The sequence below is a fragment of the Grampus griseus genome, assembly GCF_964374135.1.
Source record: "Grampus griseus genome assembly, chromosome: 14".
Lineage (NCBI taxonomy): Eukaryota > Metazoa > Chordata > Mammalia > Artiodactyla > Delphinidae > Grampus > Grampus griseus.
In genome coordinates this window covers 6,755,158-6,774,062 of record NC_139008.1, presented here as the reverse complement: position 1 = coordinate 6,774,062, position 18,905 = coordinate 6,755,158, and the positions used below count along the sequence as shown (strand labels likewise).

The following is an 18,905-nucleotide window of genomic DNA, read 5'->3' as shown; positions in this document are numbered from 1 at the left end:
GCTCAGCGCCACCAGGCCCGGGGGGCGACCCTCCCTGGGTCCCGGATCCACTTGGTGGGGGGGAATGGAAAGGAAAAAAAAAGAAAGATGTGGGGTGGTCGGGGCCAGGAATGAATGAGAAAGAGAGAGAAGGGAGCAGAGATGTGACTCTGGTCCTCAGAGAGAGGAAAACAGATGGAAGCACAGAAAACCCAACGCCGCCTTCAGGACCCACACACGTACAGACACAGACGGACATGTATCCAGAGTCACACACCCTGACAAAGGTGTTCAGAGCCACAGATACACACTCTGGAGAGATCAGACTGACACAGAATCCCATCCTGTAAATACATCCTGAGCCACCACACAGACAGGCCCCACCAACCTACAGCAACCCTGCGGCCACACAAACACACGTTCAGACCCACAAACCACCGGGCCACAGACCCATATCTACCAACAGAGGACCAGACACGCTGATTGGCACAGGTAAACACAACCTAGGAACAGCCAGACACACAGACATAAACACCCCAACACACCCACAGCACACACAGACCTCCAGACACACACAAATCGGCGCACCGAACTGGACGTACCTATAGACAAGGAGTCATGCCGGGGCCTACTTGCCTACACTGCACCCCGCTGGGGAAGGGGGAGACGGTCAGACTCCCCACCCCCTCCTGGGGCCTGAGGCTGGGGGGTGTCATGAGGGCAGGGCGGGGATGCTGGAGAAAGGGTGGGGGCATTCTGAGTTGGGCAGCTACAAGACCACCCATCCATGTCTCTCCATTCCCTGCCGACCCCCTCACCAGTCCTTCGCCTGGGCCCGGGCTTCCGTCCACCCCTATTCCTGCACCCTGGCCCCTCAGCGAAGGTCTCCGCCTCCCTCGCTGAGCGCCCAAATCACCTTCCTCCTCAGGGATCTGGGAGGCTCTCGGCTTCCCTCTCGCAGTCCCCGCCCCTCCATCCCACCCGGGGGTCTCCAGTCTGGCCTCATAGCTACCTTCTGAGCTGCGGCCTCCATACCTGCCCTGGTTTCCCTTCCCCCAAACACACTCTCCTTTGCGCTTTCTGCCTCACCTCTCCTTCTAGGCGCCCCTCCTCACTGCCGTCCTCTCCCTTCCCTGTTTGTTCCAAACCTGGCCGGCTTCATCCCCCTCTCCATCCAAAGGCCCCAGGTTCCCGGGCACCCCTCCCCTTCCCCTTGTCCTGCTACCCTGGGTTTCTCCGTCTCTCGCCCCGCCAATCCTCCCTACCCCTTGTGCCCCCATCCCACCTCCCCGCACGAAGCCTCCCCAATTTCTACATCACCGTACCTGGCCTGCCGGGCGCCGGCCCCCCCATGCCGGGCTCCGCCCGGAGCAGGAGGAGGGAGGAGGAGAGACAGAGAGAGACCGGGGGGGAGCCGAACAGGGCCCTGCCGCAGAGACAGCCCCGCCTCCGGGTCCGCCCCCAGACCCGCCCCCGGCCCCAAACCCACCCTTCCACACCCTCCAAGGACGGAGCAGGAGTGGCCGTGCTGCGCTGCGCCGCTAGGCTGGGGTGGGGGGCACTGGGCCAGCGGAGCCGGCGGGGGGACTCGGAGAAACGTCGTGGGGTGCAGGGGACCCGGCGCCAGCCCGTCCCCGCTTTGGGGCGTCCGCTCCTTGTAGCCCCTCGCCCCTGCCCGGCAGGGCCGTGCTGGGTTTGGTGTTCAAGGCCCCGGCGGAGCGAAGCTGGGCGCAGCGCGCAGCGGCGCCTCCCAGCGGCGACCCGGGGCCTGCGCCCACGCGCGTACCCCGTGCAGCCGGCGCTCCCCGGGTGCGCACACCACGTCCGGCCCGGGCGAGGTTGCGGCTGCGGGGCCCGGAGTGCAGTGAGGCAGCGAGGCCGGCAGGGGGGGCCGGTTTCCGGGCTGAGGGGCTCTGAGAGTCGGGAGCTGGACCATCCGCGTCTTTGTCCAGCAGGGGGCGAGCTCCCTGGGCCGCGCCCCGTCTTCCAGCCGCCCCCCAGGTACAGGGAGGGCACTGGAGCTGGCTCTCTTGGTGCTCGTCGCCAATCCCTGCAGGTTCCCAGGGGTCCAGGTTTGTTTCACCGCCAGGGCTCAAAATCTTTTGCCCGTCCGCCCCCGCGGCCCAAGTCATCCTCCCAGTAACCTTTGACTCCGCAAAGTAATGAATATAAAGAATAAGTCGTAAATGGCCCCATATATTAAAAGGCTATTACAAATGCCCCTGGGAGAGTTAACACATTAAAATACATAACTATCCTTTCACATTTACACCTTAGTGTGAATAAACTTATTTATTCATTCAACAAACATTTCCACAGAGACCAACAATGTCCCTGGGACTGTAGACACGGAGGAGTCCAAGATGATGTTGATTGTCTGAGTTGGTGGGAAGAGGAGGATGCAAAGATAAGGTTGAATACTTTGTAGCGAGCTATCGCAGAGGGAAGGAGGATCTAGGGGCGGAGCAGCGGGGCTGTGTTCTGAATATTGCCAGAGGGGAGAGGGTCTGGGGGTGGGGGTGGGGCCGTTGCGTGGGAGGCTGCTTCCTGCACCTCACCACTTGGGAGGCCTCAGGATCGAGCTCCGGTAGTCATTGTTACCATTTGAAGGGAGAGAGACAGGCAGATGCATTTTAACAACGAGATAAAGATAAACTGGGGGCAAGGGGGTTTGCATTATTTTGTTTTTGTCTAATCCTAAAGGGTGGTTAAAAATTTCCATGAGCTAAAGCTGAGGAAGGAAGGATGTGTCAGACAGCCCAGAGCCAGTCTCAATGCCATCAAATGCTGGCTCTGAGGCCTTGGGCAAGTAACCCAAGCCTCAGTGTCCTTAGCAGAGCCACTGGAGCTCAAAACCCACCCCATTTCTGCCCAGGGCTGTTTTGAGAATCCATGAGATAATTATGTAGAGTGGACATATATGAAGAATTTTAATATGCTTGAGAAGAGTTCCATATGACCCAAATTAATTAGAATCCATTTCCTTCTGAACCTGGGAGTGAAGGCAGATACGGTCGTTAGACGCTGCTTTTGCTAAAATAATTCTTGTCAGAATGTTGTTGGGGGGCGCAAAAAAGAGAAAATGGAAGTTGGAGGTTTATTCTTTCATGCCAAGCACATAGTAGGCCCTTTATGAGTGTGTGTGGATTCTCCAGTGAGCAGGGGATGGGATGGAGAGGTGGGAAGAGTGAGAGGTGGGTGTGTGGGGAAGGGTCCAGGCTTGTGGCCAGCCAGGTTCCTCCTTCGGCAGGCACATCTGTACGGGTGCCTGTGTGTGACCTGCGGTTGGAGAGAAAATGCAAGTCAGCACGTTCCTGAATGTGTCTCTGTCATTTCGCTATCCCGATCTAGGGAGCCAGACAAGGACACACCTGAGTGTGAGAAATGTCCCTGCTCTACCACTGATAGCTTTTCTGAATGTCCTGGGTCTCAATTTCCACATCTAACAAGAGGAACAGTACGATGTTTGGGGTTTGATTCAAATACTCCAGCACACTACAACAAAAGATATTGAAACAAGATTGAGTTTCAATTGTGAGTTGACAACTGTTGAAACCCCCTGCTGGGTCCCTAGGGGTTCATTTTACCATTCTCTCTAGTTTGGGGCATGTTTGAAAATTGTCATAAGGATCCACTTGAAAAAATAAGGACCGGGGAGAAAAACAGTATCTTCCTCGTACGGTTGCTGTGAAAACCAGCGACGATATGACAATAACAGCTGCAGCAGCACCAGAACAATTTACTGGGCGCTTACGGAGTAGCAGGCACCCAGCAGGATCCTGGTAAGTTCCTCCCCACTCTTCCGTGCGTCCGTAGGCCAATGGCAGCAAGTGCCTACAAGTAAGGGAATCCCGGGCCTCCCCGCAAACTCCTCCCCTTTCTCTCCGCCCTCCGCGGCCCCTCCCTCCGAGGAAGAGCTGGGCTGGGGCCCAGCAGGTGTGGGGTTAAGGCATCCTGTTCCGGGCCCCTGGAACAGCAGCGGCAGCGGCAACTGCACCAGCAGTGGCCGGGGCAGACCTGGCCCCGGGCCAGCTGGCTGGGAGCCCCAGGAGCGAGAAAGGGCGGAGGAAGGGGAGGAAGAGGGGAAAGAGGAGGAGGAGGAGGAGAGGAGCAGTCAGCAGGCCTGAGGAGGCAGGACTTCCTGGCGTGGGGGTTGTCAACAGCCCCGAAAGAGAAAGACCGAGAGGAGCGGAGGGAGACCCAGCGGTGCCACGCGGAAGGAGACTTGGGAGAGCCACTCGCCGCGACGACCACCGAGGCGGCTCCACCTGCAGGGTCGGGGGCTAAGGCGCCCCCTCCCGCATCGGTCCGCAGACCCTTGGGGCTTCGGAGGCCGCGCCTGGGCTCCGCCAAGGAGGCGGGGGTTCCTTCTTTTCTGGACAGCAAACTTTCCGCGGAGATGCCTTTCGGGGCGAGGTGCGGCCCCCGAAGAGGACCGGCCAGCCTCTAATTGCCGCCTGCGCCCCCGAGCTGCTGGGGCCACGAGGCCCCGGGGAAGGGACAACCCAACATCTTAGGCGGCCGGGACCCCCGGCCCAGCTCGGTGGCCGCGGCCGAGAGGTAGGGCTCTGGGTTGGGCGGGGCGGCGGGGCGGCGGGGCGGCGGGGCAGGGCCTGCCTCAGGGATGGGGGAGCTGCGGTGCAGGGGGCCTCGGTGGCCCAGCACAGGCCTCCCGGCGGCCTGGCCGGGCTGAGGAGCGGCTTCACTCCTGTTCACCCAGGCCTTGGAGCCCTTGCTCTTGGGACGACTTGGGTCCCGTGAGTTTGAATCCCAGCGAGAAATGCCCAACTTTGGGTCTGGGCCGCCTCTTCCTGCTCTCTGCGCCCGCCCGGATCTGTCCCCTCTGCTCTGGTCTCTGTCATTTCTGTCTCTTTGTCTCTGGCGGTTTCCCCTTCCTCCCCCCATTCCGCTCCCCAGAGAGGAAGCCCCGGAGGTGGCCTGCCCACTGCTTTCTCACACATTCTCTCTCTGTCTCTCTCTCTCTCTCTCTCTCTCCAGTTTGCAAACTCAGCTCTGGAGTTCGGCGGTGGCAGCGACAGCAGCAGGAAAAACCTGCCCCTGCCCCCCCAGCTCCCGCCACCTCCCCTACCCTGTTCTCCCTTCACCAACCAGGCACCCCCAGTTCCCGTAAGGCCCTCCTGCCATGTCGGACCCAGACATCCCCAGGGGCCCTGATGTCCCCACCATGTGGCCCCCCTGTTCCAGGGGTGCCTGAGCCCCTCGAAGAGCCACCACCGCCCCCCTGCCCACCTTGGCCCAGTCCTGAGCCCCAGGGACCATGAGTGGGGGCAAGAAGAAGAGTAGTTTCCAAATCACCAGCGTCACCACGGACTACGAGGGTCCGGGGAGCCCAGGGGGTCCAGATCCCCCTGCCCTGCCGGCTCCCACTGGGCCCCCGCCCCGCGTGCCCAACGAGGAGCCCAACCCCGAGCCAGGGGGCAAGGGCACCCCCCGGAATGGCTCCCCACCGCCTGGGGCCCCCGCCTCCCGTTTCCGGGTGGTGAAGCTGCCCCAAGGCCTGGGAGAGCCTTATCGCCGAGGCCGTTGGACATGTGTGGATGTTTACGAGAGAGACCTGGAGCCCCCTAGCTTTGGCCGGCTCCTGGAAGGGATTCGAGGGGCCTCAGGGGGCAATGGGGGCAGGTCTTTGGATTCCAGGTTGGAGCTGGCCAGCTTAGGCCTGGCCACCCCTACCCCACAGCCAAGCCTGTCTCAGGGCCCCACCTCCTGGCTCCGCCCGCCCCCCACCTCCCCTGGACCTCAGGCCCGCTCCTTCACCGGGGGGCTGGGCCAGCTGGCAGTGCCCGGCAAGGCCAAGTTGGAGACAACCCCCCTGTCAGCCTCCGCGCCCCAGCAGCGCCCCCCAGAGGCCGGGACGGGGGATAGCGCGGGCACTTCCCGGGCTGCCACGCCCCTGCCCTCTTTGAGGGTAGAAGTGGAGGCAGGGGGCTCAACAGCAGGGACCCCTCCACTGTCGCGTACGAAGGATGGAGCTCTGCGGCTGAGGATGGAGTTGGTTGCTCCAGAGGAGATGGGGCAGGTAAGAGCTGGGTTCAGGGTTGGGGGAGACACCTGAGGGGTGGTGCTTGTCGATTTCGACCTTGGCCTCTGCTTCCATACTGACCTCTCCCCGCTCCATTGTCACCTGTCCGTCACATCAGACAGCCCCGTCTTTTTTCTTCCTGCTCTCTCACTTGGCCCTTGTTTTCTCTCTTAGGCTCCGTCTTCCCCACGTTCTGCACTTTCTTTCTCTTTGGTCTTTCATTTGTTGCCTTTGGCCCGAGTCTCCAGCTCCAGGTAGCCCAGTCCTGTCTCTCCATCATGGAGATGTGACCTCCTCACTTTGGCCTTCACCTTCTGTCTTGGTCTCACTTCTTCACGCACTGAGGGTGGAGGCCCCAGGCAGGGCTGGGGTAGTTGGGCCTGCTGGGGTTGGGAGGGAAGGGCAAAAAGTAGGCATTCCACTGTAAATTTCTCCTTTGCAGTTCCATCTCCAGTTGGGTGTGTGTGGGGGGGTCTTCTTTCCACTCACCACCCAGCCCCACCTCCAGCTTTGTCCCAAAACAAACTTCCCCAAGACATTGAAGAATTGGGTGGGGGTGAGGGAACCCATTACAAGGACGGGACGTTGGCTGGTTCGTCTTTTCTACTCCCAGTTGTCAGCCTGCGTCTGGGTCTCTCCAGGATCAATCACTGGGGGTGGCCACCATGCGGTGGGAGAGAGGTGGGGAGCAGCCGAGAAAGAGTTAAATCCTTTGCTCATTCTGCTTCCTGCCTCCAAAAGACGAACAAGTCCGGGCTGGGGGGCAGGATGCCTGGGTCCTTGGGGTGGGGGGTGGGCAGCAAGGGGTGTTGCATGTGTCTGTCCTGAAGGAGAAAATAACACGTTGGATGCAGGAGGAAAGGCAGGTAGTGTGAGGATGAGAACTTTTCCCCTTCTTGGCCTTGGGCACAAACCACAGTATAAAAATAACCTGAGACTGTGTGTCTGGGCCTTTTCAGGACCGGCTCCCCCCACCCGCTCCTGGCCTCAAACTCACGTCTCTCATGCCACCCCCCACTTTTCTTGAGTTCTTTCATTCAGTTCCTACCCCAGGGGAGAAGATGCGTTTTCTTTACTGGTCCCTGTGCACACACTCTTCCAAAGCAAGCTCCCTTTGCCCCCAGCCTCAGCTCTCTCTATCCTTAAGCCCTGCCTGAGCTTCCCTTGGGCCCACAGACCCTGCCCCTCTCCCCTCTGTGCCCCCAGTTCCCTTTCCTTCCCCCACGTCCTGATTCCTTCTTATGCCCCTGCCTCTGTGCTGCTGTTTCCCTGCCCCAAAGTTTGTCTTCCGCCCACACTCCCCCATGCCTCTTCTCCCCGGGTTGCCTCTAACAGGGGCCTGGAGGAGGGCAGGGGGCACCACCTGGGCCCCCTTCCTCTGTTCTGTCCCGCCAACCACCCTGGACTCTCTGTTCTTGGCTTTTTCCGAGAATCTGGGGCCTCCTGGGGCCTCACCGAGGCGTCTTGTTCCTGTGGCCCCCGCCCTTTTGCAGCCACCCCCAGCGCCTGTTGGGCTGTGTGGGTCCACACCCAGGCTCCGCCTCTCTCCATCTCTGTAACCGCTCCGGTCCCCAACCCCCAAGAGCCAAGCTCAGGAGCAGAACTTCACCTGAGTCCCTAGAAGTTTGAGAGGAGAGGCTAGAATGGGTAGAGGAGTGGGGAGGGGGGAGGAGGGGGAGGACCAGTTTCTGAGGATTCATTCTACAAATGGCTGTTGAACAAACTACAAGCTCTGCCCTCTGGAGCTTACCTTCCAGCAGCAGGGAGGCAAAAATAATTTCAGATAATATTAGGGGCTATAAAAAAAAAAGAACAGTTCAGTTGAATTCACGAGTCACAGGATGGAGAAATGCCTCTCTGAGGAAGTGACATTTGAGTCGCCTTAAGAAGTCAGGTAACAGAAGGCACAGTCTCTGACTGGCCTCTGATTAGGGGTCCTAGTTCAGGTGGTGGAAGGGTACTGGAGTGCAGACCAGAGCCCCTCTCCGATACCCCATGAGCCACTTTTTCGAAGCCACTCACCCAGTCCTCAGGATGGGTGCTGTTTCCCTTGTCTCTAGTACCTCCCCCCAGATCCGGGGGTAAGAGGGGCTGCGGGGGCAGGACGCCTGGGTCCCTTGTCTTCAGAAGATGGGGGTGTGTGGGGAGAGCTGGGGAGGGAGGAACACTACTAGGCAAGTTGTAAGGTGGCTGGATCCTTTCTCTCACTCAATGTGACAGTTCCCACCTGTCTGTCTCCAGGTGCCCCCACTCGACTCTCGCCCCAGCTCCCCAGCCCTCTACTTCTTCCCCGATGCCAGTCTGGTTCACAAGTCTCCAGACCCCTTTGGAACAGCGGCTGCCCAGAGCCTCAGCTTCGCCCGCTCCATGCTGGCCATCAGTGGCCACCTGGACAGTGATGACGATAGGTAGGTGGGCTCCGGTTCCCCACAGCACCTGGGAAAGCTGAGTGAAACTGCCTGGTAGGTGTCCTTCCCTCTACTTGAACTTGGGGAGGACCCCTTAAACTGAGAAGCCTGGCCTGGGCATAACACATTGGGCAAAGCTGATTTGAGACCTACTCCTTCCCTGTGGAGAGAGCTGGGTGGGACTCCCTGGCTTAGGACTGTCAAATGGTAGACTTTTTTAGAGTTTGAAGGGAGTCATTGTTGTCAAATTCCAGAGCTCTTGCAGATTTAGCGATCATCTGGCCAACCCGAAGAATTTACTGGCAAGTGTTCAGGAGACCAGCATAGGGAGTCGGTCTCCTCCCAGTTCTCCCTCTCCCTACCGAGGGGAATGGGACTCCTGCAGGGTCCACGCAGCCTACTTTAGGACCCTGGGACCTCTGGGACCAAGAAAGCATGTCCCTAAGGTTCGGTTCTCTGTGCTAGGATCACCATGGGGGCTAAGCACTCCCCGGAGGCCAAGGCCAAGCCAAAGCCGTGGAGAGGCTGGCTGTCGGCCACAGGGAAGGCACAGGAGAGCAGGATCTCCTGGGGTTCGCCCTTCAGGGGAGAATGTCCTGTTCATGGCACGGTGGGCAGAACTTCCTGTTTTGAGGGCCAGGTTTCAACGTAGCAAAGTCAGCAAGCTGAAAGGGGAGGAACAAAATCGCGAGTCAGATGGCCTAGCTGCTCCCTTCTGGCTGTGGACTGATACGAACCCAGGAGAGGGGCCAGGGAGTTGCCACTTTTATTTTGGAGGGAGGAGTGGGACTTCCGGTTCGAAGCCTGGGGGAGGGACTTCCTGTTTGGAAGGCACTAGGGGGCGGGGCTTAGTGGGAAGTGGGGGACTTATTTCAGCGGAGTTTCTCCTTCCTGCCTTCCAGTCACGTGGCGACCCCGCCCCCCACCCCCCCTTCTCCAGTCAGGGACTGAGGCCTTGGCGGGGGGCAGAGAAAAAAGAGAAGGGGGGATAGGGGCCGGTGGGATGGAGGGCAAGGGGCCTGGTGAAGGTACTTGGAGAATGAGGGACAGAGCAGGGCTGGGCAGGGAGCCGCATCTGAGCTCCCTGCTCTAAGGAATGTGTGAGGTGTGAGGTCGGCCAGGCCCGGGAGAGTCACCTGCCCCCATCGCTGCTATTCTCAGCGCTTCCCACCCGCTCCCCTCCCACTTGGGAGGTTCCCTGGCACGGAGGGCTCCCTGTCCCTCCCCCACCCCTGTTGATTTGAGAGGCCAGCTTCCAGCTTTCTCTTAGAGAGTTCTGCCTCTAGAAGCCTCCTGAACTCTATTCTTTTGGCTTGTCCCCTCCCTCCCCTCCTCCCTCTGTCCCACCCCCTCAAACACCCCAGTCTGACCGGTCTGCCTCCCAGCCTCCACTTTACTCTGCTGAGCTCCAAGCCTCTGGGGCTCAGGCCCAACCCCTCGTGCTCCACCCTGCTGGGTCAGCGTGTTTGGGCTGGGCCACCTCCTTGGCCCCCTGGAATGGGGCGTGTAGCCCCCACCTCACCTCTCTGGTGTGCCGGGAGCTGGCAGAACAGGGTCTGAGTGGCATGGGACCTCCCTTTTGAGAGGGAAAGTGGACTGGGGTATTAAGTGCCTGGATCCCAGATGGGGAGTTGGGGATGCCTGACCAATCCTAAATCTGGGGATGGGAGAACAGAGGGTACATGGTGAATTCATGCCCCCAACAGGGCCTGGCAGTTGGGAGGTACTTGAATAAGTGGATGAATGGATGCATGAGGGGATGGTTGCATAGATGAGTAGATGGCCAGCATGGGGGATCCAGGCATTACGGGGAATGAATTCCAGGAACTCAGGAAAGAAAAGGTATGTTTATCCAGTGCTTCCTTGGGGTTAGATGCTACCTCTTATGTCACATAATTCTTAAGAGCAACCCCAGGATCCCCACTATCCACATGAAGAAACAGAGAGGAGGAGGGTTTTTAGAAACTTGCCCACTGTCACCAGCTAGTAAGTGGCAGGACTGCTGTTGGAGCCTGGGTCGGACCCCAAAGCCACTTTCTCTGCCCTCTCCTCCTGGAATGCCTGTGTCCCAAGAGAAGAGGAGAAAGCAAACATCTCTGCGATGCCCTTTCTCTCCAGGACAGAGGCAGGGACAGCTCTCCCAATCTGGGCAAAGAGCCATCCCCCGCCAACCCCCCCCCCCAGATCCAGGAGGGAGTGTAGACGGGGCAGCCAGGCTCCTGGGGGCTCATCAAAACACGGTGAGGGAGCAGGGCTGGCCCTTGTCCCTGGCATCAGAACCTCCCCACCTCTCCCAGATGTCCTGTTTCTTCATCTGATCCTCATTTTGAAGCTGTTTCATTTGACCTTCAAAAAGGAAGACGAGCCTCTACAGCTGTCCTTGCCCCAGGACCTAAGAGTCCTGCAGGGCCAGAGTCCCCAGGTGTGCATGTCGTGCTCTGCACAACTCCAGGGGGCGCCACTCAACATTTGAAGTCACTGTTGACACTTGAAGTCATGACAGTTTTCGAGAAGATGGCAATAAGTCTTGAAAATTTTATTCTGACTCATACAAAGTTGCTTTGGGGGCTTGTGGTGAAGGCTGATCCGTCCAGTCAACCCCAAACTTCCCACTCCTGACCCTGCTCAGAGATCCCAGCACAGCGCCAGGCAGACCTTCTCTCAGGGGTTCTCAAAGGAAGGACTTGGGTTGCCAGAGTCCTGGTCCCTTGAAGCGTTAATGTTAGAATGTGCCAGTGGAAAGTGCAGTCAGAAACTCTCCAGTGCTAGTCAAACAGGAGATAATCATCTGTCAGCCGACAAATGTTTACTGTTGTATTATTCCTTTATTTCTGGCAAGAAGGAACAACTTACTTGGCATCTTTACTGAGTGTTCGCCAAGCAAGGCCAGTGTTCCTATTCCTGTGAATCTGCCCCTCTTTGGTCTCTGTGTGTCTGTGTACCGGTGGCTGGGGGGAGAGTTCTGTGGTGGCCCAGTCTCCACCCAGGTGTCTCGGTTTGAAATAGCTTGAAAACTGCTTTGACGCTGCAGCTGGCTGGCCTCGCTCTGCTCTCAAACTTGTTTCCTCCCCCCAACCCCAGGAGTCCCAGGTCTCCGTCCCCCACCTCATCCTGTCCTGCTCTCTCAGGCCTGGTCACCCTCTTCGTTACTCCACCTGTCAGCGCCTTCTGCACCCAGAGCTTGGATGGGAAATGGAAAATTCCCAGTGCCCTCGTGCTCCCTTCCTGGCTGCAGGGCCTCATCCAAGGGTCACCTTGGATTGAGCGCTAATTCCCCCCACAGGAAAGCAAGTTGGAACTGACAACCAGGAGAGAGGGCTGGACAAGGGAGCGCAAGGGTGAGGGAGGCGGCATGTTGGGGCCACCTTCCCTGAGAGGGGCAAAACTGGGGGCTGGAGGTCAGGACTGGTGATCCTGCGGTACTGGGAGGCATAGGTGGAGGGCTGGCCCCGGGGCCGAGGCAGCTGAGGCAGAAGCTGGACAGGTGTGGGTGGTGAGCCGCAGGGTGAGGCAGGAACCTGGGGCCTGAGTGGTGGGGAGAGGGAGCTTTGGAGGAAAGGACAGGGTGCAAAGGACGGTGCAGGTTCTGGGACCCAAAGCCTGGGCTTGGGGACTCTTGAGCCAGGCCTGAGTCGACCTCTGGTGGCCACTTAATAAACTGCAGCCAGACCTGCTCTCCCCTCCCTGTCTTCCGTTCCCAGGACTCTTCAGAGCGCCTGCACTTACTCCCAGTATCCCACCTCCAGCCTCACCTTCTCACCTCTCCTTATGCCCTCACTCCCTCCAGGATCCCAAACACCAGACTCGGGTCCCAGGTCCATAGGCTGTACTCGTGTTTCAGGCTCTGTTTCTGTTGCCGTGGTAACTTGCCCATTCCTCCTCACCCTCACTGTGGGAGGAGGGGAACTCTCTGGCTAGGCCCCAGGGGTCATCCCTGCTGTGGGCTTTGTTTCAGGGAGCTGTTCATAATCCAAGGAAGACCACAAGCATATCAGAAACACCCCCCACCGTATCGCCTTCACTCCCTTTCTCACCTCCCGGCTGAGAGCAGCTGAGGCCTTGAGGGAGGCCAGTGTTCGCCCAGAGGGGGCAGGATGGGGTCAGAGGTGGGAAGAGGCCTCCTGGGGCCAGGCTGTCCCTCACCCTTCACACCCTTCCCTGCCCCAGGCCTCTGGCCCCGCAGCCCCTCCCCCGACTCGGCCCCCCAGCTGACTGTTCTCAGCCGGCCCCCCTCCCCTCCGCTCTGGGATTGGTGCCAGGGTGAGAAGGGGACACTGGCACTGACCGTGTCTGGGAATTCCCGCCCACCATGGAGCTGGCGGGAGGGGGTCCCCGTGTCCCTGAGGAGCCAATAGCAACCAGGCTTTGCCCTGGGGAGTGGTATATAGCTTTCAGGCCAGCACCCCCTAGGCGCTGTCTCCTTTCTGCCTGCCTGGCACCAGCCAGACTCTGCTCTGCCCGGGGGGGGCTTTGAGCCCCCCAGGCAGTCCTTATGATACAGCGCTCTCCCTCTGGGGAGGCCCAAGGATCCTTTCCCCTTGGGGATGGCCCAGCCAGGGGTCTCAGTCAAGTCCCTGGTATCCTCGTATGAGACCCGAGTGGTGGGGATGGCTCCGGGGCCTCCCCGGAAGAGGGGCTGTGTCTCCTCTCCTTGTTCCCCTCGGGGAGCATCCCCCATCCGAGGGGCATCTGGACCCCCACCGCACCGGGGCCTGGGGGGGCCCGGGCAGCGGCCCTCACCCCGTCGGGGGATGGACAAAACTCTCCTCTCCCTGATTCTCTACTGTCACAGGTACAGGCAGGGGTGTGGGTGGGAGGCTGCAGCAAATGGGGCTTGTGGAGGAGGCCAGAGGCTGCTCTGAGAAGCACCTGGAAGGCAGCAGGCTGGAGTGTCCAGACACCTGGCTTGGCACCTGTTCCTCCTCCTTACCTCTCATCTTCCTGTGTCTCTCCAGTGGCTCCGGAAGCCTGGTTGGCATTGACAACAAGATCGAACAAGCCATGGTAAGAGAAGCCATCTTGGTCCCAGCAGGTCCCGGCTCGTGTGCTGATGCCCAGGCCCCTGCCTCTGTTGGCCGGCCCAGTACTCCATCCCTGCTGTCCTCATTATTAGGGAATACTGGCTTCTGCTCCTCGGCCTGCTCCCAGCTGGGTTCCCTGGGGTCCTTCGCTCCCTCCTGAACCCTTGACATACCTTGCTTCCTAGCCTGCTCCTGGCCCCCGTCTCCATCTTTGAGCCCTGACCTTGCCTCTGTCCGGCATCCGTGCCCATCCCGATACCCCACCCCCTGCGCCTTCCCTGTTTGACTTCTTCCCCGGTGGTCCCCCATCATCTGGGAGCAGGACGCTCTCCCACACCTGGCTCCTCAAGGCACTGGGCAGGGGATGAGGTTGGGGTGGCCTGGGACCCCTGACACTTTGCCTGTCCCTGGACCCCCAGGACTTGGTGAAGTCCCACCTCATGTTTGCGGTCCGGGAGGAGGTGGAGGTGCTGAAGGAGCAGATTCGGGACCTGGCCGAGCGGAATGCCGCGCTGGAGCAGGAGAATGGACTGCTGCGTGCCTTGGCCAGCCCCGAGCAGCTGGCCCAGCTGCCTTCCTCGGGGGTCCCGCGGCTGGGGCCCCCAGCGCCCAATGGGCCCTCAGTCTGAGCCTCCCTTCCTTCACAATGTGCCTTTGGGGGCCGCCACAGCTGCTAGGCCTTGAGCCAGCTGCCTGCCCCCTCTTCCTATGCAGCTTTAATGCCCCCTGATCCCCGGGGATGGGAGTTGAAGGCTCAGAAGTGGCCTGTCCCCCGCCCTTCCTTGATCTCCCCATAGTGCCCAGGGACTGGGCTGGGGCATCCCTAGACCTTGATGGAGGAGGGAGGGCATCAGGACAGGGTGTTAGATGGAGCCCCCCTCCTCCCTCCCTAGGGGTCAGTGTTCTGGGACCGCCCCGACAATAGATGGCTTGGGGGTGTTGGAGGCTGCCTGGCAGACATCCCCACCTTGTTCCCTGGAGTGGCCCCCTCTCCTCTGCCCAGGGGAGGGAGTACGGAAAGTATTTGGAAGTTCTGGGATTCAGGTTGTTATTAAAATAATAATTATAATTAAAAAATCCGAAGAAACTTGAATCTGGAGGTTGGCATCTCGTTGCTTGTGTCCAGATGCGGGACCTGCACCAACAGTTTCCACCTGTGGGAGAGCAACTTGAGGCTGTGGGCTCCCCTGGAGATCTTGTCCAGACTGCGGAGGTTTAATGTGGCTCAGAGTGGAGATGCGGAAGGAAAAGGGAGCCAGCGGCCTGGGTCCTGGGAAGGGGTAGGCGAGGCGAGGTGGGGGGGGGGGGCGGGTGGGGGGCGTCGGCCCACGTGCTGGTGGGGGACAGGAGAACAATGGAGCCTTTGGTGATTGTGCAGGATCCACCCCCAGCTTCCCAGCGTGTCCCCTCTGCGGGCTGGATCTGGGTGGCTGCTTGGGGGTGGGGCGGGGGGCCCTGAATGGGCCCCTTGTCTCAACCCTGGGTGTGGGCCAGGCTCCCCGGGCACACGGTGCCCTCGCCAGGCCTGGCTGGCCTCCGTGGCCTCCACCCCCAGCTGGCTGAGGATGGGGCCCTGTGGGTGAGCAGGCCCCTCCCCGACAGCCTCGGCTCCGGCCCAGGCGGAAGAGGCAGGTAGGGAGACGGACCCCATCTAGTGGGGAAGCGGGGAAAGCGGCAGCCTCCACTTGAGGAGAACCCTGGCCCCACTAGGGGGGACCTGCTGAGAGTGGGATCCTGGAGGCAGACCTGGTTTGTACTCCCCGCCCTGTGGCTCCCTAGGTTTATGACTTGGGCAGCTTCTTTGGTTTTTCTGAATCGCAGCTTCCTCCTGGGTAAAATGGTGCTGACAATAATACCTCCCTGAAGGGCAACTGGGAGGGTTACGTGACATCAGACATGGGAAATGCCCAAGGAGTACCAGGTGCTCAGTAAATGTTAGTTTTCCTTCCTTGGATTCCGGGGAAGGAGGGCCAAGGGTGCAGGGATTGGCTCCGGGCATCCTGGAAGGGTATCGGGGGTTGGGGTCAGGGCCAGGCAGGCTCTCACAATGGGCTAGAACTCTCCCTCCCTCTGGGTTCTCATCAACTTTGACTCCTCTCCCTGTCCCAGGGAGGGGAGGAAGGGCCTAGGATGAGTCACCGGGGGGAGTTTTCCTCCTGGATTCTCTGTTTCTTTCTTCACTGCTGTGCTAGAGGCTCCCCAGAGACCCCTTAGGTGGCGACCACTGGCCTGCAGCCTGTCCTCCCCACTGAACTGAATGCCGGTTCTGCCCCCTGCTTGGGGCTTGTGTATCGGAAGAAATGGCCGTGGTCCTGAGGTTCTTCCGATGGATTTGGCGCAAGATTAGTCACTTGGTGAGTTTCAGAGATCGCCCCTTCCTCTTGCCCTGCTGGGGTGGGAAGTGCTGGTCAATGACCTCTAGGTCACAGAAACCTGCACTTCCTCACCTGGCCTCCCTCCTCTCCTGGCCACCTGTGGCCAAACAAGATGGAGAGGGAGGTGGTGAGGGACAGGACAGCTGGGGAGGAGGCCCCTTCTCCTCTGGGCCTTCCGTTCTGACTGTTGTCTCTTGCTCTGCCCCTCACTTCTGTCTGTCCTCTCCCTGTCTCGGTTCTTAGGTCTTCTTCTGGAAACACAAAGCTAAGTCAACCATCGCAGAATTCACTGACTCCAAGAAAAATGAGTTGAAGGAGAAGGAGTTGGAGTTGAAGGAGTTGAAGGAGAAGGAGAAGGAGTTGAAGGAGAATGAGTTGAAGGAGAAGACTTCCAAGGTGTCTGAGACTTTCAAGTTGGTTGAGTCCCCCAAGGAGGCTAAGGTCTCCAAGATGGATGTGTCCTCCAAGGCGGCTGACCCCTGCGTGTTGGCCAAGACCACCACGGACGGGGCTGCGGTGGAGGCGGGCCGTGGGCCGAGATCGCTGTTGCAGCTGCTCCGGACTGCCATCAAATCTGTCTCCACGCTCATGGTCTCCGCCCTGCAGTCTGGCTGGCAGATGTGCAGCTGGAAGGTCAGCACGTTGTCCCCCTTGTCCCCAGCAGCACCCCCCTCCTATCCCCCATGACTCATTCACGCTGGTGGGAATGTAAAATGGTGTGGCCACTCTGGAAAAACAGTGTGGTCAGTTCTTCTAAAACTAAACATGCAGTTATCATATGGCCTAGTGATTGTACTCCTGGACATTTATCCCAGATAAATGAAATTTTATGTTCACACAAAAGTCTGTACGTGAACATTCATAGCAGCTTTATTCATAAGAGCCCAAACCAACCCAAATGTCCTTCAATGGGTGAGTGGTTAAACTGTGATATATCATGGAATGATACTGCTCAGCCATAAACAGGAACAAACTATTGATATATGCAACAACTTGGATGGATCTCAAGGGAATCATGCTGTGTGAAAACAACCAATCCCAAAAGATTATATATCGTATGATTCCATTTATACTATATACCATTGCAGAAATAACCAAATTAGAGAAGTGGGGATCCAGTTAGTGGTTTAGTGGTTGCCAGGGGCTGCGCATGGAGGGAGAGACGGGGGAGATGGGTTGGTTATAAAAGGGCAACATGAGGGATCCTTGCGACAATGGAAATCTCCTGTATCTTGACTGTGGTAGTTGAATTCATGAACCTGCACGTATCATGTAAAATTGGGAAGAATTCAACACACACACACACACACACACACACACACACACACACACGAATACAAGTAAAACTGGAGAAATATGAATAAATTCAGATCAGTGGATTGTATTGATGTCAGTATTCTACAATACTACTAGAGTTTTGAAAGATTTTACTATAGGGGGAAAATAGGTAAAGAGTATAAGTATTATTTCTCACAAGTGCATGTGAACCTACAATTATCTCAGTCAAAATTTTAATTTAAAAAGGGAAGTGTCTAGGTTACTACCAAGTCAATTTATTTTGGTTTTGAATTAGGTATTACTGCATTAATAATAATTTTTGAAAGTTCACCTGGGGAATTCCTTGGCAGTTCAGTGGTTAGGACTTGGCGCTCTCACTGCCGAGGCCCAGGTTCACTCCCTGGTCGGGGAACTGAGATCCCACAAGCCGCGCAGTGTGGTCAAAAATAAAATAAAATAAAATAAAATATTCTGGGCTGGGAGAGAGGCATCAGGTAGAACAAGTTAATGGATTGGAGTGATATTTAAGAGGTAGAATTGTTGTCCCACGTGGTTGATTGCATGACGGTGAGGAGCGAGGGAGAGACAGACATGAAAACAGGCTGGAGCCATTCACTGGAAGGAGAGCCGACTTAGGGGAGAAAGTAACGACTTTAGGGCGTTGGGACAGGATGAGTTGAAGTGTCAGAGGGACATCTGCAGGGAGGCGCCTAGGAGGCAGTGGGATATACAGGCCTGGAGGTCAGGCGAGAGCTTTGGGTTGGAGACAGAGTTGGGGGTGTCATTCTGGCCTTCATTTTAATGCACTCTCCATGGAACCCTAGTGGGGACTCAAAGGTGGGTCGGACATGGTCCCTGTCTTCCAGGAGCTTGCATGGTGGTATTGAAAACAGATGAGTCCGCAGAACAAATAGTGCATAAAATGTGGTGTGACAGGGTGAACACCAGAGTAGAGACAGGCCGAGAAGGCTTCCTGGAGGAGGCGTTGCCCAAGCTGAGGCTTGACAGGGCAGGTGGAATTAGACAAGCCTTTGCCGTTTATCTGCAGGTGGTTCCACCAGTGGTTTCCCCCTAGACCAAGCTGTTCATCTGTGCTCATCTTCTCTCTTTCACAGTCATCTGTGAGTTCTACCTCAGTCACCTCCCAAATGAAGACCGGGTCCCCTTTGGAGTCGAGAGGGACTGAGATGCTGCAGGAAGTGTACCTGGTGCTGTGGGCCGTTCGGAAACGACTGCAGCGGCTGGCCCGCAGGCAGGAGAGGCAGCGACGGCGCCACATCCGGGCCCACATCTGTCCCCAACCTGACCCAGTTCAGGGCTTGAGACAGGATTCCCAGAGTCCCCTCTAGGGGGGAACCCCACATCCTCAGAAAGCCCCCACCTCACTCTTAGGTAAGGTTGATAGGAGAGGTTAGGGCAGCAGGCCAGGAGTTGTGGGTGAGGAGAAGTTTTCAAACCGTCACCTCTCATCGGGACCCCAAGGCCTGGCCTGGGGGCCCACGTACTCTCCTTCATTCCTTTTATTCAATTTGTAAAAAATTATCAAAATGTTGGGAAATAAATATCGGAAATTTCTGAGTAGAGGTAGAGTGTGTTTGTGGATGGCCCGAGGCACTGAGGGGAACTTGGGTGGGATAGGGAGGGGCACCTGGGGCGCTGGCCCAAATATGTGTGGGAGTAACGGGGGTCGGGGTGGCGGGCAGCCCCACACACACTTTTAGGGGCTGAATTGCCTTTGGCAACTGTGCCGGGCCAGTAACGATAGTCTCAGAGGCACCGGTTCATTGAGGACATGCTGGGT

General features: G+C 58.1%; 2 protein-coding genes across 2 annotated transcripts; both read left to right on the top strand.

Moving 5' to 3' along the window:
* The first annotated feature begins 3,933 nt into the window (after positions 1-3,933).
* On the top strand, positions 3,934-14,550 carry LOC309831989 (TSC22 domain family protein 4). Its single transcript, XM_082669452.1, has 5 exons — positions 3,934-4,539; positions 4,978-6,019; positions 8,264-8,430; positions 13,386-13,434; positions 13,871-14,550. The coding sequence occupies exons 2-5, from the start codon at positions 5,258-5,260 to the stop codon at positions 14,078-14,080; spliced, it is 1,188 nt and encodes a 395-aa protein (XP_082525578.1). The 5' UTR covers positions 3,934-4,539; positions 4,978-5,257; the 3' UTR covers positions 14,081-14,550.
* A 275-nt stretch (positions 14,551-14,825) lies between these two features.
* SPACDR (sperm acrosome developmental regulator) lies at positions 14,826-18,685 on the top strand. Its single transcript, XM_082669453.1, has 3 exons — positions 14,826-15,805; positions 16,070-16,459; positions 18,220-18,685. Exons 1-3 carry the CDS (start codon positions 15,752-15,754, stop codon positions 18,451-18,453), a joined length of 678 nt encoding a protein of 225 aa, XP_082525579.1. The 5' UTR covers positions 14,826-15,751; the 3' UTR covers positions 18,454-18,685.
* Positions 18,686-18,905: the final 220 nt, after the last annotated feature.